Source organism: Mesoplodon densirostris, chromosome X (assembly GCF_025265405.1).
Source record: "Mesoplodon densirostris isolate mMesDen1 chromosome X, mMesDen1 primary haplotype, whole genome shotgun sequence".
In the NCBI taxonomy this organism is placed as follows: Eukaryota; Metazoa; Chordata; class Mammalia; order Artiodactyla; family Ziphiidae; genus Mesoplodon; species Mesoplodon densirostris.
The window spans coordinates 104,406,154-104,431,629 of NC_082681.1; the positions used below are offsets into that span (position 1 = coordinate 104,406,154).

The 25,476-nt window shown below is 42.6% G+C and overlaps 1 protein-coding gene across 1 annotated transcript in view; it reads right to left on the reverse strand.

Annotated features, from left to right (window-relative positions):
* Positions 1 to 9,067: 9,067 nt before the first annotated feature.
* LOC132482094 (cytochrome b-245 heavy chain) overlaps positions 9,068 to 25,476 on the reverse strand; it is a 33,223-nt gene continuing 16,814 nt past the window's right edge. The window contains exons 7-13 of the mRNA XM_060087151.1: positions 21,647 to 21,776; positions 19,413 to 19,505; positions 16,755 to 17,008; positions 15,555 to 15,717; positions 13,528 to 13,674; positions 11,138 to 11,262; positions 9,068 to 9,194 (exon numbers count right to left, since the gene is read on the reverse strand). Coding sequence (XP_059943134.1) covers positions 9,068 to 9,194; positions 11,138 to 11,262; positions 13,528 to 13,674; positions 15,555 to 15,717; positions 16,755 to 17,008; positions 19,413 to 19,505; positions 21,647 to 21,776 — 1,039 coding nt within the window. The remainder of the gene's footprint in view (positions 9,195 to 11,137; positions 11,263 to 13,527; positions 13,675 to 15,554; positions 15,718 to 16,754; positions 17,009 to 19,412; positions 19,506 to 21,646; positions 21,777 to 25,476) is intronic.

Below are 25,476 nucleotides of genomic sequence, written 5' to 3' on the forward strand. Positions count from 1 at the left end.
ACAACATTTAGAGTTGAGAAACTGCCCTTTTATAACTTAGCTTCTTCCTCATGCAATTTTACTTCATAACACACACACACACACAATATATTTTTTTTTTTTTTTTTTGCGGTATGCGGGCCTCTCACTGTTGTGGCCTCTCCCGTTGCGGAGCACAGGCTCCGGACGCGCAGGCTCAGCGGCCATAGCCCACGGGCCCAGCCGCTCCGCGGCATATGGGATCCTCCCGGACCGGGGCACGAACCCGTATCCCCTGCATCGGCAGGCGGACTCTCAACCACCGCGCCACCAGGGAGGCCCCACACACACAATATTGACGATAACTGGCCTTTTCTGTCAGATAGAAATCCTTCATGCACAAAATAAATATAAAAATGTAGATTACATAAATATTATTGGGCTACTCTGAAGGCTTCTTTCCTCCAAGCAAAATCATTCCATTTCTTAATAGGTCCATTCGTAAGTGAAAATTAGGTTACGGGATAGTGACGTAGGAGAACCCAGCTTCCCGATCTCCCTACAGAGATTAATGACTGGACACTCTCCCTGAACAAAAACGGCTCTGGGAGACCTCTAGAGTCCACTTAGGAACTTTCAGCAACACCGTGGAACCAAAAAACCAAGAACAATCACACACAAAGAAAAGAAAAACAAATGCTTTCTGCCCCCATCACCCCTCCACCCCAACCCCTGCGGCTGGCATTGTTCAGGGCCAAGAACGAAGCTCCCAGCTAGAAAGAGTTCCCCTCCCCAGAACTCACCCCTTCCTTAAGAGTGGGGTGAGTGACAGCGTCCTCAGCTTCCTGGGACCCCTCATGAAGGTTCCGCTTCAGTTTCACCCCACCCACCAGCAAAGCTTAAATGTCAATACAGCCGGCTATGAGCTAGGAAGGAAAGCAGAGGCTATTATTAGCAGACACGTAGTGGGAGAGAGCGTGATTCACAGAGACCCGCTCTGCGCAGAAACTCAGATTTCCCCACTGATGAAGCCAGTGGCCAGCACAGGTGCTGCGGATGCACTGCTGATCTCTCCAGCTTTTGCCCCACAGGTATTTTGTTCAATGACGCTAGCTACCTGAGTCTCTCCCCGCTCCCCACCTACTGCCGCCCCACCCACCAGAAGCGGGATCACACTTGCAGCCAGTGAGCTCTCTGTGGCTGGGCGAGTGTAAGAGGCCAGCCGCCTGAGTCCCTCCCCACCCCTACCAGAGCCCTGGAGCCATGCTCAGAACCGGGTGGAGCTTCTGCAGCTGCCTAAGTGCAAAATCCCAGCCTATGGCCCACCCCTAGGTGATCCCACGGCCATACCTGCTCTGAAGGCTAGCCCCTGCAGCTGTGTACCTGCACACCACCGGCCTGATGCCAGTCATTGGCCTCCACTGTAGCCTGCAAGCCCAGGGGGAGGGTATGTAGCCACGGGTGAGTGAGCAGCCATAGGTGAGTGCACCCACAACCACAGCTGCTTGTGGGCCCAGATCAGGCCGTGTCCTGTCACTGGCCAGCACCACCCTGCCCACCTGTGCCCACCTCCAGCTTTGCACCTGCACGCCCCCAGCCTGAGCCCATCACCAGCCTCCACTGCAGGGTGCACACCCACCAGGGGAGAGTATGCAGCCACAGGAAAGCATGTGAACAGCCAGGTCCCCTGCAGCTACTAGAGGGCACATAGTTAGCCCGACCCTTGCTACCTGCCCTGGTTCCCATCACTACGAGTGTGTCTGCAACTAGCCTCAGTCACTACATGGGCACCTGCAGCTGGCCTCCACAACCAAGTGTATGTATACCACCAGCTCTGGCCACCCCCACTGCCTATACTAGCTACTGGAACTGGAGGTACCGTTTAGGATCCTAACAGCCCTTGCAGCCACTGCAGACCGCCCCCCGCCCCTGCCCCATACAGTACTCACCAAGGACCACACAGCGGCCTGAGCTGAAGAGACACTGCACTTCTCCAGACCACACTTGGCACCCTGCACCAGTAGACCCAGGGTCACAACATGATCCAGTATGTCCCCTTCTGCAGGTAAAAGGCTTCCCTTACAGAACTCAGTCCATCAAGTCTGGAAGAAATGACTGCTTCTTCAAATATGCTGACATCTATTGAAGGCTACAGGGATCATGAAGAATCAGGGAAACATGTCTCCACCAAAGGAATACAGTAAAATTTCAGTAACTGGCCCCAGAGAAATGGAGATCCAGGAATTGCCCAATAAAGAATTCAAAATAATTATTCTACAGATGCTCAGAGAGCTACAAGAGAACACAGATAAACAATTTAATGATATCAGGAAACAATACAAGAACAAAATAAGAAGTTCAAAAAAAAGATAGAAAAAATTAAAAAGAACCAAACAGAAATTTTGGAGCTGAAGAATACCATAACTGAACTGAAGAATTCAATAGAGAGCTTCAACAGTAGACTTTAGCAAACAGAAGAGAGAATCAATGAGTGAGAAGATAGACCAATTGAAATTATCCAATCAATGAGCAAGAAGAAAAAAGAATGGCAAAGGATGAAGAAAGCCTAGGGGAATTATGGGGCACCATAAAAAATAATGTATACATCACTGGAGTTCCAGAAGGAGAAGAGAGGTGAAAAGGAGAAGAAAGCTTATTTAAAGAATAATGACTGAGAGCTTCCCAAACATGGGAAGAGATTTAGATATCCAAGTTCATGAAACTAATAGGTCACCTAAAAATTTCAACCCAAAACAATCTTCTCCAAGAGATGTAAAACAAAACAAAACAACAACAACAACAACAAAACTGTCTAAAACCAAAGAGAGAATTTTAAAAGCAGCAAAAGAAAAAAAAAAATCTCTCGTACAAGGGAACTTCTATAAGGCTATCAGTGGATATCTCAGCAGAGACCTTGCAGGCCAGGAGAGAATGGGATGATATATTCAAGATGCTGAAAGAAAGAAGCTGCCAGTCAAGAATACTTTACCCAGCAAAGCTGCCTTTTAGAATTGAAGGCAAAATAAAAACTTTCCCTAATAAACAAAAGCTGAGGGAATTCCTCACCACTAAATCTGCCTTACGAGAAATGCTGAAAAGAGTTCTTCAAGCTGAAACAAAAAGATGCTAATTAGTAACATGAAAACATGTGAAAATATACAACACACTGGTAAAAGTAAGCATAGGGTTAGATTCAGAATACCCTAATACTGTAATATGGTGATGTGTTGACTATTTAACTCTATATAAAGGTTGAAGGACAAAAGTATTAAAATGGCTATAGCTTCAACAATTTGTTAACGTCAATAGTTACACAATATAAAAGGATGTAAATGGTGACATAAAAATATAAAAGGGGGTAGTAGAAGGATTGAGTTTTTGTATGTAATCAAAATGAAATTATCAGTGTACGATAGACTGTTATATATATGTTTTATGTAAGCCTCGTGGGAACCACAAAGCAAAAATATACAGTACATACACAAAAGGTAAAGAGGAAGGGTAACACTAAGGAAGGTAAAGGTAAAGCATACCACTAAGGAATTCTTCAATTTACAAAGGAAGACAGCAAGAAAGGAATAAAAGAAAAATGGAACTACAAAATGGCCAGAAAAAAATTTAAAAGATCTCACTAGTAAGTCCTTACCAATCGATCATTACTCTAAATGCTAACAGATTGAATTCTCCAATCAAAAGGCAGAGAGTAGCTGGATGGGTAGAAAACAAGACCCAACTATATGCTGCCTACAAGAGGCTCACTTCAGCTTTAAGGACACACATAGGCTCAAAGTGAAGGGATGGCAAAAGATATTCCACGTAAGTGGAAACAAAAGAGAGCAGGAGTAGCTATACTTATACCAGACAACATAGACTTTAAGGCAAAAATGGTAACAAGAGACAAAGATGGTCATTATATAATAAGGTGGCCAATTAGTCAAGAAGATATAATAAACATAAATATATATGCACCCAATATTGGAGCACCTAAATGCATTAAGCAAATACTAACGGATCTGAAGGGAGAAATAGACAACAATCCAATAATAGTAGGGGACTTCAATACCCCACTCTCAACAATGGATAGGTTATCCAGACAGAAAATTAACAAGGAAATGTTGGACCTGAAACATAGTTTAGACCAATGGAACCAACAGAGATATACAGAACTTTCCATCTAACAGCAACAGAATACACATTCTTCTCAAGCACACACAGAACATTCTCTAGGATAGATTAAATGATAGGTCAGAAACAAGTGTTAGTAAATTTAAGAAGATTGAAATCATAAGTATCTTTTCTGACCACAATGGTATGAAGCTAGAAATCAATAACAGGAAGAAACTGGAAAATTCACAAATATGTGGAAATTAAACAACATGTTCCTGAACACCAATGGGTCAAAGAAGAAATCAAAGATAAATCCAGAAATATCTCAAAACAAATGAAAATGGAAGTGCAACATGTCAAAACCTGTGGGATAATGCAAAGAGTATGTCTTAAATGTTCTCACCACAAAAAAGCGATGGTAATTATATGACAGGATGGAAGTGTTAGCTAATTCTATCATGGTAATCATTTTGCAATATACAGATGTATTGGATCAACACATTGTACATCTTAAGCTTACACAATGTTACGTATCAATTGTATCTCAATAAATCTGGGGGAAAAAAGAAATTGGCAGATTACTGAGGTTTAAGAATCCAGATATTGGGCTTCCCTGGTGGCGCAGTGGTTGGGAGTCTGCCTGCTAATGCAGGGGACACGGGTTCGAGCCCTGGTCTGGGAGGATCCCACATACCGCGGAGCAACTAGGCCCGTGAGCCACGACTACTGAGCCTGCGCGTCTGGAGCCTGTGCTCCGCAACAAGAGGCCGCGATAGTGAGAGGCCCGCGCACCGCGATGAGGAGTGGCCCCCGCTTGCCACAGCTAGAGAAAGCCCTCACACAGAAATGAAGACGCAACGCAGCAAAAATAAACAAATTAATTAATAAAAAAAACTCCTACCCCCAACATCTTCTTTAAAAAAAAAAAAAAAAGAATCCAGATATTTTGTAACCATCATTATAAAAATCGGTTCAGTGTAATTTCATCAATGTATGCTAGAACGACTGGGAGAAAGACAACTGGAGAAAATGATATTTATTCAGTCAGTACATAGTCCCCAAATGTTAATTACTAATTACAAAAGTAAATTAATACCTTTACGTTTATAACAGAAGAATCTGGTGATGAAACTTAATACCACTAATAACAGGACAAACTGACAATACCTACCTCCTAATACAATGCATGAAGGATACAATGTCACCTATACGTAGACTATATAGTAAATGCTAGTTTTGTACCAGTGTTAAATTTCTTGGATTGGTTCATTGCATTGTGGTTATATAAGTGAAAGTTGCTGTTCTTTGGAAAAACATTATTTGGTGAATCATCATGTTGTATGCTTTAAATATCTTATAATTTTATTTGTCAGCTATACCTCAATAGAGCTGAAAAAACATCAGAATAAATAAAAGTAAAAATTAGCATGAATCCAGTTAACGAATGTTTCTAAACTAAGATACCAAGATACTTAGATGGCATAAACCAGAGGTTTATACCACCACTGTTACCCAGCTATTCTTGGTGCAGAATCTGTACCTAGCACAATAGCTTTAAAAATCTCCTTGGTTACTTATACCTTGTCTAATCTGTTAGTGTGGTATAAAGAACATGGGCTTTTTAGCTAGAAAGATATGGACTTAATTTTGACACAGTCACCCAGTAGTTGTGGGATAGTTTGAGCCTATCAGTTATCCTCTCTCAGCTTCAGTTCTTTTGTTTTTTTATCAACGAAATTGGGATAAAATGACTACCTTGCAGTGTCCTGAGGGATTAGCTGAAGTGGATGTAAAATGTTTGGCATAGTAGGTGTTTATTAAACATTAGCTATTTCTATTATTGACATTTATTTCAGTTAATGACCTTTCCCCCCATGGCAGCATATGCCCACACCTCTATCCCTTTCCTACATGGTGGGGGGGGATCATAACTGGTTGACTCACTTAGAACAATGACCAGTGCAGAACCATGAGCACATATATGTATACTCACAACCTGATTTGATGGCAGCTAATTGCAAAGTTAGAACCGAAAAGGTGAGTGGAAATGAAAAAAAGAGGTCTTACACTAGGACTTCTTTGCCTTTGAAATTCTGTCTGCAATGTCAGGTGAAACTCCCTTGTCCATTCCCTTATACCAGTGCTGTGAGGGTCACCAGGACATTAGTACAGAACTCAGTACTCAGTTTTCCCTTCTCAATCCAGAAATTGTGCAGTGTTTGACGTATCTACAAAAACACAGAGAATCTCAATCCCACTGGGGCAGAGAAAATCTTTGCCATCTGAATCCACCCTTGAATATGAAGATCAATAACAGACACAGAGAGAGCTCATTCATTTTAATAATTGAGCACAGTTTTGATAGTTCTTCCCAAGAATTATCTCCCAGGGTCCCCCCACCCCCCGTAAACTATTCACACACAACATCTACAAGTATTTAAATTTCATAAATGCAGTGTTGCAAGAGCAAAAGAAATAAGAAAAGCCTTCATAGCCTTGAGATTAAAAACAATGCTTAATCGTTTTCTCACTATCTGTTACTAAATACTAAATGCTAAAAAAGCTGTGCAGGCAGCCGATGGCTGGGGAGAAGAATGGAGAAGGAAGCTCTCATAATGACAAGAGCTTTTACACTCATTTTTCATCTCATAACCAGGATAACACAGGGAAGATCTCTCTATTTTGGTAACTCTGTTGGTGTCAAAAATAGAAAACCCTGGGGCTTCCCTGGTGGCACAGTGGTTGAGAGTCCGCCTGCCAATGCAGGGGACACGGGTTCGTGCCCCGGTCCGGGAAGATCCCACATGCCACGGAGCGGCTAGGCCCATGAGCCATGGCCGCTGAGCCTGCGCATCTGGAGCCTGTGCTCCACAACAGGAGAGGCCACAACAGTGAGAGGCCCGCGTACCGCAAAAAAAAAAAAAAAAAAAAGAAAGAAAAAAAAAAAAGAAAACCCTGGAGAAACATTTTCAGAGCAACAAATGGAGTTGGTTTTACTTAGGCCACACAGGTGAGCGAGGGCCCAGATTCTCAGACTCCTTATAACTCTGGTTCCCCCTCTGGCTCACACTTTGGTGTAAAGAACTGAAGCTATCAACACAGAGCCTGAGTCATAGTAATAGCACAATAAAAGTTTGTTGAATGAATGAACTGATACCTGGGGTGCAGTGTGAACAGGCTGGACCTAAGTTTCTCTTTGCAGAAACAGTCTTGGGACATTGTGGGGAGGTGACATTCTCAAAGCAAGCCTGACTTGTCAGGACCGACCCTCAGTGGCCGGGGCATCCTGGGAACCCAAAGGAACAACTGAGTTCTTACTAGTTCAGCCCAGTCCCCTGAATATGCCCACTCAGCATCAAGTTCATGGCCAGAATTTCAGATTCAATACCATATGTTATCAAAATAAAATGAATATGTGTGTAGCTCCTGCAATTACATTCAATTCGTATAAGACTTTAATCTGGGGTAGAAAGTGACCCCCTTCACCTACCCTCCCCTTTTGCCTTTTTTCGCTTTCTCTCACTCTCCTTCTATTCTCTTCCCCCTTCCCTCCTCTTTCCTCCTAACCCCATCTTCTGCCCCTCCCCCCTGCTCCCTTCTCTTTCTTTCTCATTATCAAAGTTGAATACTTCTAAATATCTGTGGCCCCAGAGGATATAACAAATAAAGCTGTTTTTAGTTCCCAGAAGTAGGAGCAGTCCTGAGGGGGGAAAAAAAAACCTTTCTGGCCACATTAACAATGATTTAGAGACTCTCAAACTGACAGATATCCAGAACATTCTACTGGGTATGAATCCAATACCTACACAGTAAGCTAGGGATTTTAGTTTCTGGGATGTAAATTTCATCATGATCATGATGATAGAACAATAAATCATTAGTTACACCAGTAAGATCTCTTTTGCACGTGTATTTAAGTAAAACAAAGTGTGGATGCTATTTAAAGCAGATGGGCGTATCAGATACATATTTGTCACAATTCTTAATTTCAGATTCACAAGTGCTGGCTGGAGGAGACCGTTTCCAGCAATAAATCAGTTTGCATTTTTTTCATAGCATAAGGAGCCGGCCAGAGTTAGGACAGGAGTTCAATTCTCTGCCTCTATCTCCCTTTCCTGCATGTTTCAAATAAAAATGTTTGGACAGGACAACCTATTGGTTACTAACCTTAGCCTGTTCTTTACCTTCAAGAGAATCAGGTTCCTTTGGTCAACAAGTCTCAGAAGTGATTTCCTCAGATAATTCCGTTTAAAGCTTTCAATTAGTTCTACCCTGGCATTGTATGGTTTTAAATGTCCTTTCATTCATTCATTCATTCAGCAAACTTTCATTGAGTATCCACTCTCTGCTGGGGCATACATTAATTCCAGTCGGTCTAATATTCTTTTGTAGGAGGAATCTCTGACCCAGTTAGGCTGCTGCATTGGTAAACTGGAGTGTGCTGTCATCATTAAGTGATGAATCACTCTCAGCATATAGTATCTCTTATTTGGAAAATTTCCTTTGATAGGACAATAATGATAACAAAGATGACACAAAAGCGAATATGAATAGTTACTCCCTGGTTTGCTTCTTCTTTTGGGGAGTATACAAACCTATTTCCAGGCAGCCTGGTATTGCTGAAAGATCACCAAACCTAGAGTCAGATGGTCCAGAGCCAGTCTCAGCTTTAATCTTAGGGAAGCTACTTCACCATTTTGAGCCCCCATTTTTAAATCCTGAGACCTGAGTCTGAGAATCCTTGCCCTACCTTTCTCTGGAATTACTGTGAGGAAACAAAATGAAAAAATGTGTAGATCATTGCTCTGAAAACCATAAAGCCCCATACAAATGCAAATTTATGACTGTTAAACAATCTTTGACATTCCTTTCAGGGCAAATCATCACATTATAGTTTCTCTTTCTCTCTTTTTCTTTAAAGGAGGGAACTTATATTATCAACTAGCATTATTGGGGCATTTGGCGGTACAACCCACATTTATTTCCTCATGGAAGAGACCAGTTAGAAATTTTCCTTATTGAAAATGAAATGCACTCCCCTGGGGCCAGAGTCGGAGTTGGAGATGCACTGTTTATTGAGGGTTTCAGCCAAGGCTTCCGGTCCACAGAGGAAAACTCCTATTCTGGTACTTTTGGGAAAGAAAGAAAAAAGACAGTTTCAGGCTTTGGGATGGGCTCAATTACAAAGCACATGGGGGCATTTCTTATTGATTTCAGGCCTCAGAGCAGAGTCCCCTCTGTTCCTTTGTCCTTTCGCAAATGACAGAGTTCAGGTCACCATGAGAGAGTGTGGCTCGGCCCTGTTTGCGGGGCTGGGAGGGGCGGGCAGCTGGCTACTTCAAAAGGCAGCTGACTTCTCTGAAAAAATGACATGCAAGCAGGGTTTGCGGAAACTTCTACTACAGAGAAAATGAGGGTGAATTTGTGAGCCTGTGGGCCACTGCCCTTCAGGGCTCTGTGTCCCCAAACACCCCAGCATCTTAAAACCAAGGACAAACCCGCTTCAGGAACACCACCTCTGCCAACAGCTTCGTGTGGCTTCATCCCTCAACATTTTAGACTCTAAAGCCTTGCTCCTCTAGCTCTGGTTCCAGACCAGTAGCCTCGGTGTCAGCTTTTTAAGAATGCAGATTCTTAAAGTAGGTCAACTGTGTTTTAAAATTGTTATAACTTCACACCTTTTTGAAATCTGCCCTACAAAATTGGTTTGGCTTAAATGTCAAAGCCGTGACAATTTGTACTTTGATGTGATTGTAGTTCCAATTTCTTGTTCCCGTAAGATTTCAGTAAAACTCAAAAATCTATTCAAAACCAAGAATGTAGATTCTTTGGCCCTACCCCACATGTACTAAATCAGCGTTTCAAAAAGCTTCCCCAAGTGATTTATATGTTCATTAAAGTGTAAGAAGCAATGGCGAAAAGAGTGTATTTATGGTGATTTCTTGAGTTTGTCACGTGTTCTAGATTTTAGAAATGCAGTTTTCAGACTTCTAGCCCGCCACGATACACAGGAGGGCATGGAAGAGTGGAAATGGAGCCTGAAGCCAAGAGACAGGTAAGTAGCACTTCTCCTCTTCAGCTTCACCGTTAGAAGTCCTAGTAAACTAAGGCAAATAAAGGTTGCCTGGAGATGTTCTGAGAAATGTTTGTGACTTTAAAGAAGAAAAGGAAGAATCTGAAAATCTAGAGAACGGAAGAGGATAAGCTTGCGAGACAAGCAAGAACTGTAGTGCTTCCTTTGCATCCTGTCTCTTTCTTAAGCTACTCTCCTTTACCAATCAACCTATTCAAGAAACCAACCAAGCCTCATTCACTCTAAAGTGTAAATGACTGATAAAGAGTTTCAAGAACAGCCAGTACAGTAGGCAGGAAAAACTTAGAAATACCAAGGAATAGTAGCACAATGAAAACTGACCTAAAACAGTTTCTCAACCTCAGCGCTACTCACATTTTAGGTCAGGGAATTCTTTGTTGTGGGGAGCTGTCTTTTATGTTATAGAACATTTAGTTTCATGATGACCAAAGCTTTAGTGAGGGCAGGAAGGACCTAGAATATCTGTCAACTTATGATCTTGGACCCAAAAACTATAAATGAAAGTGGGGACAGTGTTTCCTTAGTAATAAATATAAATCATAGAGAATTAACAGAAGTAGATACACGACTGAAATTTAGGAGGTGAAAGAAAAGAACTGAGTTATGGGCCTATTTGGGGGGAAACAGGGTTCAGAAGGTCTGAGGTGGGGCCTGGGAATCCTTGTTTGGTGTGATTTAAAGACTTCCTCTTAAAGTCAGGGATATCTAGAACACTTTATGGGTGTGAATATGGTAATCTAGGTATTTTAGTTTCTGGAATACATAAATCTAGCCATGTTTGGAAGCTGTTGCTTTATGTAGACCATGAGCCTCAAGAACACCTTGGCAAGAGGGAAGAGATATGGGAACATATGTATATGTATCACTGATTCACTTTGTTATAAAGCAGAAACTAACACACCATTGTAAAGCAATTATACTCCAATAAAGATGTTAAAAAAAAAAAAAAAAGAACACCTTGGCGGGGGAACTCCTTACTTGGCGTGTTGACTCCCAATGGTCTTGAACTCATTATCCCAGTTGGGCCGTCCATACAAGGTCTTTTGTTTCAGGCCCGTGATCACATCTTTCTCCTCGTCATGGTGCACAGCAAAGTGATTGGCCTGCAGGAAAGGACATGAATTCAGACAAAAGAGGCACTCTGTATAAATACACACAGATATACTTACATATCTCACAAACCAAGCTCTAATTACCGTTCTAACTGTATGTATTTGGGGCAAGGCACCATGCTGGAAGCTAGAAGGTCAACACTGAACAAACCAGTTCTCAAGCAATTTACAGTCTAGAAAGGGAGACCACAGAGGAGGCACAAACATCTCCATGAGGACAAAGAAGGGAGCACGGGTGGGAGGATATGGGAAGGTTTCAGGGTGGCCGCATTTGAGCCAGATTTTGAAGTGTGGGTAGGATTTAAATTCTCTATCTCACTGTTTTTCTCTCTGCAGTACGTCTGACAGTCTCTTCTCACCCTAATATACTCCCGCTCCTTTGGGGGAATCACTAAGAATTAAGACAACCATAGACTAAAATGTACTCATATTTTGGTAATGTAATGAGACATCAAACCAAGCCTAAAGCTGCTCTCTGTATGTGTGTGTGCAGAGTCATGTGTTGTTTCCTGTGACCATTCTAGGGGGCCTCAGTTTGAACAACAGGTATTTTTTCAAACTAAAAATTGCTAATTACATTTATTTAACAATCAAATCAGATTTTAAATTCACTGGACAGGGAATGGATGATGGGGATGGAAGAGGTTAAGAAGGGTAGTTACCCTGGTTTGCTAATCCTGTAGGGACAAAGTTTTGCAAAGCAAAATAACTATTTTTCAATGCAAAGAGATTTCCCACTTAAAAAACTGTGTCTGGCTTTTGAAAAAAACAAAACTGCAAAGCAATTTATATATTATACATTTTTCCCCCTGGGTTTCATTTTTATCAAATTTTGTTGTTGTTGTTGTTTCGTTTTTAAATTGCAGAAGTGGCATCTTAAAAGCACTTTTTCTGGAGCAGTAATTTTCATGGTCATGTGTCCCTGGACCTACGTCTGCAACAAGCCTTTCCTAAGACTTGGAGAACCTATGATAAGCGATATGCCAAAACCTAAGTGAGAAGAAGTCGGTTTTCACAGGGACCAGGTGCCTGTGAAAACTGTCTTGGGTGAGGATCCATTGTGTGGGGGTGGCCATCTGAGGCAGTGGCCAGGAGTGGGCAGAGACCCTTGCCTTACCCCCTCACTCGGGGACAGTCATGCTGCTTCCAGGCCAAGTCATTCATGTTTGCTTATTTAGAAAGATGTTACCCCCTAGGAATCATTAACTTGTTTCTGAGCTTCTCAGTCTCATCACTTTGGACATTTGGGGCCAGATAATTCTTTGTTGTGGGGGGCTGTCTTGTGAATTGTGATTATCTTATCAATAATTGTAATTAACGGTAATTGTCTTCTCAATCGAAAATTCACATTTCCATTGCTAAATGTCTCAGGAGGGAGAAAGCATATATACATATACATATATACATATACACATACTACACACACATATATACATATACACATACACACACACCCTGCATATATATATATATATATATATATATATATATATATCACCTTCATTAGATATATATTGATTTATTTACAAATGATAATCATGAACTACTGGGAGTACTAAGAGTGCAGGTTCTGGAACATTTATTACTTGGATGCCCTTGGACAAATGACCTAACCTGTTCTGGGCCTTGGCTTCCCCATCTGTAAAATCTGGAAAAGAATAATAGCTACTTCATAAGGTTGTTGTGAGGATTTAATTAGACAATCTATGTAAATACTTGGCACAAGCATATGCTTAATAACTACTGCCAGCTACTATGACTCCTTATTAAATGTATTATGTATAGTATAAAACATGCATAAACATAAATTAAAGGAATATATACACATATATATGCATGTGTATACATATATATGTATATGCATGTGTATATATAAATACAGACACAGAGAGGGAGAGAGAGAGAGAGAACGAGAGAGAGCTGATCTTTTCTCTATTTTCTTCCCATAACCCCGTAGATCATCTTGTCCACGTGGTTCGATACCCCTGGTGGAGGCATTGCTGTAACAAGGTCAAAGTCATGGCTTTGATTCCCTTGTAGGCTCCCTAGCTTTGACCCGTCCCACAGATACCAACTTTGAATCTAATATCAACTGTCTGAACAAATGGGGATACTGAGTCAGAGTGAATGTGCTGGATCACCTGAACCCATCGACTGCTCTTAAAAACAGTACACAAGACATTCCAATAACCAAGGGGAAGTCGGTAAGCCCTGGGCACTGTGGGAGGGACCTGAGATTGGGGATCTTTTCCTCACCTGAGACTCATCCCAGCCAGTGAGGTAGATGTTGTAGCTGAGGAAGTCGGCGTTGTCCTTCTCCTGCATCTGGGTCTCCAGCAGCTGCAGCAGGTCTGCAAACCACTCAAAGGCATGTGTGTCCCGGCACAGCCAGTAGAAGTAGATCTGAGAGGGGGACAGACCGTGAAGCAGATTATGTTTCTTTTTTTATTTTTATCTTTTTTTGAAGGATAGTTGATGTATAATATCATATAAGTTACAGGTGTATAATAGAGTGATTCACAATTTTAAAGGTTATACTCCATTTATAGTTATTATAAAATATTGGCTATATTCCCCATGTTGTACATTATGTCCTCGTAGCTTATTTATTTTACACATGGTCGTTTGTACCTCTTAATCCCCTACCCCTGTCTTGCCCCTTCCCACTTCCCTCTCCCCACGGGTAACCACCAGTTCTTTCTCTATATCTGTGAGTCAAGCAGATTATATTTAAATAGGGACCTATCAGCATTGAAATATGGATTTCTACCCTCCCCACCTCCACTTTTCCCTGCTGCTCAGAATGCCTGGAAACATGGGTTTTCAGAAAGCTCTAGATGTTTGACAAACTAGCTCACATGAACCTGCTCTGGCCTTCACACGGCAGGGCAGTAAATAAATAGCTTGTTCTCAGAAATCCGTAGCTTAAGAAGAAAACATTAGCCCACCACTTTCCCCCTGGGTCTTCTCTTGCCCTCCTAGGATCACCGGCTTCCTTTTTTTTTTTTTTTTTTTTGTGGTACGCGGGCCTCTCACTGTTGGGGCCTCTCCCGTTGCGGAGCACAGGCTCCGGATGTGCAGGCTCAGCGGCCATGGCTCACGGGCCCAGCTGCTCCGCGGCATGCGGGATCCTCCCGGGCCGGGGCACGAACCCGCGTCCCCTGCATCGGCAGGCGGACTCTCAACCACTGCGCCACCAGGGAAGCCCTCACCGGCTTCCTTTGACCCTCCCCTCAGAAAGACCAATAGGATCTAGACCAGCCATGGCTGTGCCACCGTGCTACTTCCCTACCCGCTACTGCCAGACTTCCCTGAGTTCGTAGGCGAAAAAGTAGTTCTACCCACACCTCCTCCACATCGAAAAGAGGGGAAGGGGAGAATGAAAAGTCAAGGTAAGCTCAACGTGCCTATTAGAGGTTATCTCTACAGCTATGAGAATGACTCAAGCTTTATTAAAGATGTCCTTTATTGGGCAATGCTACCAAACTTACATGTAACCAAAAAATCCCCCAGGACTTTATTCTGAGGAGACAGCCATAAGAAAGTAAAAAAGTAAAAGTGTCACGAAAGGACATGCCTCCTGCCCTCCCCCTGCAAATAAATGGGCTGGGGGCTGGAAATGGAATCCGTGTCAATATCTAACATAAGATGATAGAAAAATTATTCTATCCTCTCAATGGAACATGAAAGAATCATCAAAAATGATTATCAGCAAGCCTGTGACAACACTGAAAAATACTATATGTTTTAAAAAGAGCAGGACATGTAATTGTACATACTCAACATATACAGCTTTCTAAAAATATGTAAACATGTTGGAAGAGAATTTACAAAAAGTGTAACTATTGGATTGGGGTTGTGAATACTTTCTGTTCCCAACTCTCTTCTGAATTTCCAGTAATGCTATACAAATACAGTATATTTGTACTTTCAATAATAGGCTTGCTTATAGAGAACCACATTTATTTATTTGTTTGTTTGTTTATTTTTTTGGCTGTGCCACGCATGGCTTGCGGGATCTTAGTTCCCCAACCAGGGATCAAACCGGCACCCTTGGCAGTGAAAGCACCGAGTCCTAACCACGGGGCCACCAGGGAATTCCCAGAAGCACCTTTGACTTATCAAATAGCCCTTTTGTTGCAAAGCCTGCCTCTCTGAAACTACCTAGAACTTGTCTTCACTTCCCCCAGTCTCTGCCAGCCTCTGCCCTGAAGGTTCTTTGAGGCTTCACTTGGCAGACTGTGATGAATGCTCCAAGCCCTCTGAAAAAGAAAAGAACCTACCTTTTTGAGCCTCAGATTGGGGGCTTTATTGCAATACTTGTACCAGATCGACTTGAGAATGGATGCAAAGGGCGTGACCCCAATCCCTGCTCCCACCAGCATCACCACCTCGTAACTGAACACATCTTCACTGGCAGTGCCGAAGGGCCCGTCAACAGCTATCCTGGAGGGAAGCATGAGGGGAAATAGTTACACGGATACCTTGCTCTTCAGAGGAGGATGGGGCACACATTATCACTGCAGGTGTGCAACGTGTCACTTCAAACTGGGACAATGTGTTGATGTGACACTTTGTTCTGTGAGATAGCTTTCAAGTAACCAACTCAGTGCGAACATCGGGGTTGGAAGTAAGAAGGGGAATTTTTAGCTAACTGAAAACATTTGGTAACTCTCAGGGGTATTTTTTTCATGTCCCCACCCCCGTTCACCCACTACACATGCGCACGTGCACGCACGCACGCACACACACACACACACACACACACACGCAGACAAATGTCTGTGTCTCTTGCCAGGTGAGCCCACACTTGAAATTCCTGCTTACACTGCACATTAAAGTGAGAATTTTCCATGTCATAATATCTTATAAATTTAATATCTCTACTTTATGTTGGTCTATTCATTGAGTTATTTGACATACTTTTCTTCAGCATCTACTGAGTAACATCTGGCATTTACCCTCAAATAACGCACACCAATGAAATTTTAAGTATAGCTTTTTTTTTTTTTTTGCGGTATGTGGGCCTCTCACTGTTGTGGCCTCTCCCGTTGCGGAGCACAGGCTCCGGACGTGCAGGCTCAGCAGCCATGGCTCACGGGCCCAGCCGCTCCACGGCATGTGGGATCTTCCCAGACCGGGGCACGAACCCGTGTCCCCTGCATCGGCAGGCGGACTCTCAACCACTGCGCCACCAGGGAAGCCCTAAGTATAGCTTTGATTGCAAGTTAATATACCTTGGCCTTGACCCTTACAAATTTATAGGCACTGGGGAATATCCATGATTAATATTTGATTCCAACATTTTATATTTCATATAAGATGTATACCTATATGCATAAACACAGCACAGGTATAAACTGGGGAGCACCGGGATAGCTCCCTGTATTTGTAGAATCTGTATGTTTTGTCAGACTTCGGAGCTAGCAGAGTGACATTTTTCCTGAACTCACGCACCTTTGTAATAGGCGCTTTGTACTCACTTCGGTAGTTTCCAGGCATCTTGAAATTCCTGCTTATCACAGCCACAAGCTTTGAACAGTCCCTCTGTCCAGTCCCCCACGATGCGGATATGGATGCTAAAGAAGTCTTCCTCGGGGGCAGAGGTCAGGGTGAAAGGGTGCCACTCCAGCCTGGACACCACAGGGCACTTGACGAAAATGTATTGGCCCACCTCCATCTTGAATCCCTTTTTCTTCATCTGTAGCTCGATGGTTTTGAAAGGGTGAGTGACCACCTACGGAACAAAATGTGTCTCTGGAAATGAACCTTTCTCCCAGTACTTGCCTTTTCAGTATCCGCAAGGCTGAGCTAAGATGCCCCACCCAGGTCCCTTCTTCAGGGCCAATACAGCAGTTCTTCCAGCAAACCTGCCTCTCACTGGCAACTGCCCTCGGCTGTAGCCCACGGCCAACAATGAGCTGAGGCAGGGATCCAAAGACCTTGTCCTTGTCCTCACTTTGGGACAACTCCCAGGGGCCATCGCACTTCCTGTAGGATCAGCTGAGGCTGCAGTTGCAACCACTTCGGGCCAGCAAGTTCCTTCCCCCAATCCTGCCTTTCTTTTCTTTTACAGGTTCATCTCCTGAGAACATGCCCCGATAAGACTTCTGCATGCAGTTCTGTGTCTCAGAGTCTTTGCCAGGGAATCCAACCTAAGACACCAGCTTAATGTGATTTTTTTTTCTCTAAGAAGACAAGGCAGTTGTTAGAAGCAGGAAGAAGAGATGGTTTCCTACTCAGCCTTCCTATCTCCCCAAGGGGTGATCAAGAGCCTTAGCAGCCGGACAGAAGCAGAAGGAGACCCCATTGGCTAGTAATATAGCAACATCGGCCAAACCAAGCCTAAGGTGCTGGTCTTTGTCCCAAGTCCCACCTTGAACCTGCCTGATTCCATGCATTGTTTTTACATTTCTCCCTCCCTGGGGAATACACCATCCATCTCTCCCAAAGCCAGGCCCCACCCACCTGTTGCCATCCTCCTTCTCCACGTACCTGAATGTTCACAACAGCTTTGTTTACAATAGCAAAAAAATTGGAAGCAGTGCAAATGGCCATCAACTGGTAAGTTGGTAAATAGCTTAACAAAATGATTTCATTATAATATGCAAAGTAATATGTTTCTTTGATGATTCCTGAGACCCTAGAGGGACTTTATATGTGCAACTGAAAACAAACCAAGGGACATCAAAGGAAAGAAAAATTAATAGAAACAAAATAGCAGCTTCCTAATGTTGACTGATATAGGCGAGCTTTTCTTTTCACCGGTGAGGAGGAGTAGGACAATAGGAAATCCTTTTAAGAAAAACTGCCAAGCATTTCCACAACTTGTGATTCAGATATAACTTATATGACAAGGCTGTAACAACTTCCCTTCATCACTGAAATAAGGAGGTGTAGAGCTTCATTTTGAAACAGAAAATAAAGATGGACGAAAATGAGTTTGAAAATTATGTTGCTCATGTTGCAATTTTGTGTGGTGAGAATGAGTTCCACCATGTTGCAATTTTGCTACCACAGGGAACATTGGGATAGAAGGGAATAAAATGCACTAGTGGACGGCGTTGTCACCAGAATACTTTTGGATAGTACCTTGTTTCTTATGTGTGTTTACATGAGAAGAAAATGAATACCTATTTTCTTCACAGGCAAACAAGTTTGCCTTAGAAATAGGCTTAGGGGAAATACTTGTCTGGTTAGTTCGTTCTAGTCTAGTAAGGGAAATTTTGTGGTGGCTCTTTTTGCTGATCTGTGGGCTTTTTCTCAGAGTACAATACAGATATCGTAAAAGGAGAACTGTTGTGGCTTCCTATATTTCAAGGTTTCCAATGCCAGCTGGACTAACTTTACTATGACCTTCCATAGAGGCCAAGAAAGAAGAGCTAGGGTGGTGGAGTGGAAGATTTTGTGTGTTTTGCGAAAGCAACCCATGGTAAGCTTTTGGTAAATACTTTCTGAACTGAACTGAATTTTATTTGATAAAAACAGTCCTGTCTGATGTTTCCTGAAACTATAATAAGGCGATTCCGTTTCTATTTATTTAATTGGATATTTATTTATTTAATGATAAGAAGCAGCATAGACGTGTGGGGAAAAACCACTATATACTTGAGGTTAGCGGACTCAATTCTAAATGCAGTTTAGTTATTAGCTCGCTTGAGACTTTGAGTACATTAACTCTGATACTCTGTGACTGCATACAAAGCACAGAGACCTGCCCTTGGTTCCCTGGTTCTTTTGGCATCTGAATATTTTAAGGCTCAGTGCATGACCTTTTGAACTCACCTCTTTTGCTTCTTTACTCTTAACTAATCACATCATCTCTCTATGCTCCTCCCCTCTACACACACACACACACACACACACACACACACACACACACACACAGGGATTCATTTACACAAAACATTTGGGTTCACTTTTCAACAGAAAATGTTAACTTCTAGTTTCCCCAATTAAAAGGCCCAATCATTTGATTATCAAGCTAGGTACATTGAAACAAACTGTAGGTCATCTCTCTGCCCTAAGTTTAATCAAAAGAAACTGAGTAAAAGTGAGATCTGACAATGATATAGAGAACTTGGATAGACTTGTCCATGATATAGTTAGATAGTATTAGTAATTCCTAACCCAGCCAATACCTTGGTGATGACCACCTTCTGTTGAGATCGCCAAAACCGTACCAACCTCTCACAGAGATATAGGAACATGGGACCCACTATCCATTTCCAAGTCTGTAATCAGAGCAAACAATGAAAAAAGGATGTGTTAAGGGGCGGTAGTTGATAAAAGATTCATGGGGACAAAACATTTTAGAAGTCAAGTTCACCTTTTTTGGTTTGTTTAAATATTCCATAATAGATTAGTAATTTTTTTCTATAAAGGAATGCGTGAAAATATCTGAAGTTAAAATAAATTTTTGAGCCAGTAAAAATGAACATTCTCCTTGGCCACATTGGGGAACTATATCTACAGTATGAAACTTTCCCAAGAGGAACTGTCCACAGGAATGGGATTTCCTCCTATTGTCGCAATAGGAGTTGCAATAACCCTACAGCAGAGTAAGGTTGGTTTCGGAATTAACATTTCTCTAAAGGATAGCATTTCAACAACATCATATTTTTAATGCAATGTTGCAGTTACTTTCTCTTGGTCACGTAGCCAAAGCTTCATTCTTTGCAAGATGAGAAATTCCACGCTAGAATTCAGCTCTTCCTCCAATATCCTGGCAAGTTCTAGGAGCTATGCAATGCACTTTCTCTAGGGTGCTCTCTTGTCAGAATCTGCAGTGTTTCAGAACACTGGAATTACCCCGTGGCATTACTGGCTATACAAAAACATTTAGGCCAAACAGATCCATCCTGGGATTCAGTCAGTTAGGTTCCTAGATGAATATCTGAAGTAGCAAAGAATTTTAGAAGTCGGTATCATCTAAAATACAACATTCCAGAAGGGATTCCAAGAGGGAAAAAAAATCCCAGAGTGCTTCCCATAGTCTCGCCTATGATCTTTCTATGAAAATTTTTAAGAAAGTTATTGTTGGAAGTTGAGAGCACCCAAATGTCCCTATCTCCAGCCTAAGTTGAAGAATATCTGCCCGGAAGTCATAAATGCTCTGCTACTGGCCTTCATTTTCATGGGACCGTTTTTTTCAAACGGTCTAGCATCATCCATCTGTGTCCTGGCTGCCACCTGGGGCCCCATTGAATGGAGCCAGGTCTTGGACATCACTTCTAATCTCCCCAGAAGCCCAGGAGCTCCTCTGAGGTAGATGCCTGTGAAGGTAGCAGCACTCTGACCTCAGCTGTCTTCAAGGAAATGTGCCTCCCCCAGCTCATAAGAGGACCTGCAATAGAGTTCCCTTTTAATCCTTTCTATTGATGTCTGCACGTAGTGGGGGTAGTTCACTGATGTGTCTGCTTGCTTTCATTAATGAGCAAGGATGCTGAAAGATGTTGAGTCCCCAGACAGCACGCTGTTTCTAGAGGAAGAGTACTCCTATATTATGAGAGTCAGAAAACAGGAAGGAGAAAATGGGATGGGAAATTTGCCTTTACATTATACTGTGTTTAAGGACAAAATAATCATCCTGTTCAGAAGCCCTGTACGAAAGTTGATTTTTGCTTAGGTTTATACCAATGGCTAGCATTATAACCAATAAAGTATATTGCTTGCCAATGGGGGAAAAGGTATGAAGATCACAGGGTCCACCGCTCACTCTATGGAATGGAGATACTGAGAATAAACAAAACGGAGTTCTTCAGAGCTCCCAACAAAAGGTAAATATTTCAGCATCTTTTCCCTTGGTCATCCTTGCCACACGCCTGCTCTACCATGAAGTGCCAATGGCGTGAACCTGGCTCTGCAGCCTCCTTTATGCCTCATAGACGGGACCTCCTGATACCCAGTGGCAGTCCTATGTGCCACCTCACAAATTTCCTTCCCAGCTCTGAAAGCTGCATAGAAAGTCTTACTTCCTGGAATCCGAAGAGGCTCCTGCCTACTTATAAATCATAATCTGAGCTTTCCAACTCAGCTCGGGATGGAAGCCCTCTGAAAATCATTAACTGGTATTATTGTGGCCATCACAACCAGAAGAGAAGAGGTAGCACTTCTTGAACCCAAAAGCACTTTAAAAAACAATACGTTTCCAAGTTTTACATCAGGATGTTCATAACAGACTAATGTAAAGCTTACTCTTCAAGAACTAATTCTAGACAATAAGCATAGCAGACAAACACTGGATACTTATAACATCCTAGCAGTTCCATGACATTCATAACGGACAACTCTATGACATTTGTATCTCTTTCTTAGGCACAGTTTGAAGATTGTTGGTAAGGAAACTATAATAGCTACAATGAATTGTACATACCATAGGAGGGTTCCCAGAGAACTGTGGGATGGGGCAGTCCTGTATTTTTCCCCATTGTGAGATGTTTTGATAACATTCTCTTGGCTTGTGTTTCGACAAACTTTCTGCGGTCTGCCCACGTACAATTCGCCTGAGGAGGAAATGTAAGTCCAGACCATTTAGAAACAAGAGATTAAATTCTTAGTTTTCTGAGATTCTGACATATTTGTATTAGTATTCTCATATGGGTCCTATACTTTTCACTTAAAAGTAATACTTCTTGCCCCCTCCAAATAGATTAGAGGAAGGGAAAGAAAATGCATGATCTTTAGCAATAGAAAAAAAAAATATGGGGACTTCCCTGGCGAGCCAGTGGTTAAGATTCCACGCTTCCACTGCAGGGGTTGCGGGTTCGATCCCTGGTCGGGGAGCTGAGATCCCACATCCCACATGCCGTGCAACGTGGCCAAAAAAAAAGAAAAGAAAAAGAAAAAAAATATGTACAGTGACACAAAGGATATTTATATGTAACATTATAGAGGGTAAGTTTTGGATCATCAATACATGTTTTCTGAAAGGCAATATTTGTGCTTCTGTTTCAAGTATTATTCTCATTTATAAACAAACAAATAAAAAGAGAAAAACTGCAAATCCAACAGAGCAACCGCTGGCCCATACAGTACTATTGTGCAAATTAGAACAAGATGCCCCCTCTTTTTTTTTTTTTTTTTTTTTTTTTGCGGTATGCGGGCCTCTCACTGTTGTGGCCTCCCCCGTCGCGGAGCACAGGCTCCGGACGCGCAGGCTCCGGACGCGCAGGCTCAGCGGCCATGGCTCACGGGCCCAGCCGCTCCGCGGCATATGGGATCCTCCCAGACCGGGGCACGAACCCGTATCCCCTGCATCGGCAGGCGGACTCTCAACCACTTGCGCCACCAGGGAGGCCCCGATGCCCCCTCTTTGAGGACAGTCCTAGAGGCAGGAGCTTGGCCAGCAGAGCATGGGCTAATTTCTTTCCCCTTGGCCAGGCACCCTTATGTAGTTGAAAACCCATACAACCACATACAGTAGCCCTGAGGCTTAGTACAAATCCTGTATTTGTTGTTTCAAAATTGTCTAAATTCAACCAAAATGTTGAAATCCACTTAAGACGACTTAATTTTGTAGAGATTATGCCATTCTCACAGACATCAACGCTGATGGTGTGTCCCTGGAAGTGCTTGGAGCCCATTCACTTCAATTCAATAAATATTAATTGAGCAACTACTAAAACATAAGACAATGCAGGTTGAGTGGGAACAGAGGGAGGGAGGCACAAAGTTGAGTAAGTCATGTCCCTGACCTCAAGGAACATAAATGACAAGGTCTTCAGAATATATAATAAGAAGAGACACAGAAGGCCCTTTGTAAAAGTTTGTTTGAGGGACCTAAAATTTATTACGCCAGTTGGTATATTCAGAGGATGTTTTAATTCAAGGTCATTAACCATTGCTTTCTATCCTTAGGTCTTGGGGAAGAGAATTACCATGTATTGAGCATCTATAATGTGCCAAGCCTGGGAAAGGCACTGTACACAAATTATTTCAGGTAATTCTCATAACAGGCCTGAAATGTAAGTATTAGAACTCTCATTTTACGTATGAGGACACTGAGGCTTAGAGAGACCAGGTAATTAGAAGCAGAATGATTTGGTGAAAGCAATTCTGGACCCAAGCCAGACAGCCTTGGTTTCACATCCCACGTCCACCCCTTGCTAATTTGGTGGCCTTGGGCAAGTTATTTAACTTCTTTTGAGCCTCAGTTTCTTCAGCTATAAGATACGTATAAGTACCTCATTAGAAGTCCGTTTTAGTAATCAATTGGCATGATGCATATAAAACGCCAGACACAAAGTCAGCGTCCAACAAATGATAACTATTAAAGTTCTTAATGCTCAAGTTCACTTGGGGAGTAAGTGATAGAAAAAAAAATCTGATTTTCTCCTTCTCTTCTCAATGCCAGGACCGGAAGTCAGAAAACCTGGCTTTTAATCCCAGTTCAGCTGCTACCTAGCCAGGAGACCGAGCAATCAGCCAACCAGCATAAGTAGCAAATTCTCCTCAGATGGAGAACGGGGTACATATATCTCCTCTGCCTGCTCCAGAGGAAAATACAGATCTATGAAACTATACAAACGTAAAGTGGTGGAATTACTAAGCTAGAGAGGGGAAGAAATTCAGGTTTTTTTTTTTTTTTCTCTAGGATTTTCTGAAACAGCTGGATGATGACCGAGTCCCATTTAAAGGTACTCAAATGCTTTTAGGAGAGTTAAGAGAGTGTTTGTCTACACAGATTTTTCAGTGCTTAGAAAGAGATGATCAGGCGTCAGGGTCAGCAAGTTGATGAAGAATGCACTTCATCAGGACAGGGAACAATATTCAGTATCCTGTACTAACCTATAATGGAAAAGAATATGAAAAAGAATGGATATGTATAACTGAGTCACTTTGCTGTACACCTGAAACTAACATAACATTGTACATCAACTATACTTCAATAAAATAAATTTTAAAAAAAGAAAGCACATGAGGGGTTGCCACAGGCTGCTTCTCTCCACTCTTCCCCTTTTCAGGTCTCAGCCACTTCTAGGCTGACTTGACTCAGACCAGAGTCATTGAGCCTTGACACCTACTTCCTCCACCCTTAGTTATCTGGAGCCCCATACCCACCGGGGAACTTCCCAGGCCTGCTTTTGCGTGCAGGTGGGAGAATCAGCTAGTGTGAAAGAGTAGAAAAAGGAAGCCTGGTACGAAAGAAGGGTCCCAATAAGGCAAACTCTCCCAACCACACATCCAGGCACCGTGTGTCTCTATGAGAGCATTCATCATGGCCTGCCTCAGCCCATCTGGTCTCCAACCCCAGCTATGCCACGGATAAACTGGTAGCGGCTTGGCTACACACTTTACCTTTTTTAGTCTGTTTCCTTGTCTACAATTTCCCCTGGAAATGGGGATAGTAAGGGCATCTCTACCTTTTGGAGATTAAAAGAAACATTTCGTGTCTGTAACAAATGCTCAATAGAAGCTAGCTTTTCCCTTTATTATGTTAGGATGCTTGAAGGCAATAACCATGTATTTGTCCTTCTAGTATTCCCCACAGTGCCTGAGATAGGTCCTCATACACAGCAGGCAATCAGTGAATGATTGGCTTGAATCAAAACTCATTGAACGGGGACTTCCCTGGTGGCTCAGTGGATAAGAATCTGCCTGCCAATGCAGGGGACACGGGTTCGAGCCCTGGTCCGGGAAGATCCCACATGCTGTGCAGCAACTAAGCCCGTGTACCACAACTACTGAGCTTGCGCTCTAGAGCCCGCAAGCCACAACTACTGAAGCCCTGAGCCCTACAGCTCGTGCTCTGCAACGAGAGAAGCCACCGACTGCAATGAGAAGCCCGCGCACTGCAAGGAAGAGTAGCTCCCGCTCACCACTAGAGAAAGCCCATGTGCAGCAACGAACACCCAACGCAGCCAAAAATAAGTAAAATGAAACAAACAAAAAAACTCATCGAACGACAGCAAACCCTTTCACCTGATTAATCATTAACCTCTCTGGTTTGGGAGTTTGTCTAATTTTCTAGGGATTAAGCCACAGGAAACATCATTGCAGACATCCAAGACCCTGCCAGCACTCTCAGCGTGCTTTCTATATGCTTGCAAAGATATTCAAAACTTTGGTGTATTTTCCAAGCTTGCTATAAATAACCGCACTATGAATAGTTATGAGTCAGGTACCAGAAACTAAAGTGGTGCTGAGTGGTTTCTATCAAAGTGACTTCTGTTTTCCCCTCATATTCCCTCAGCAGACAGGCTG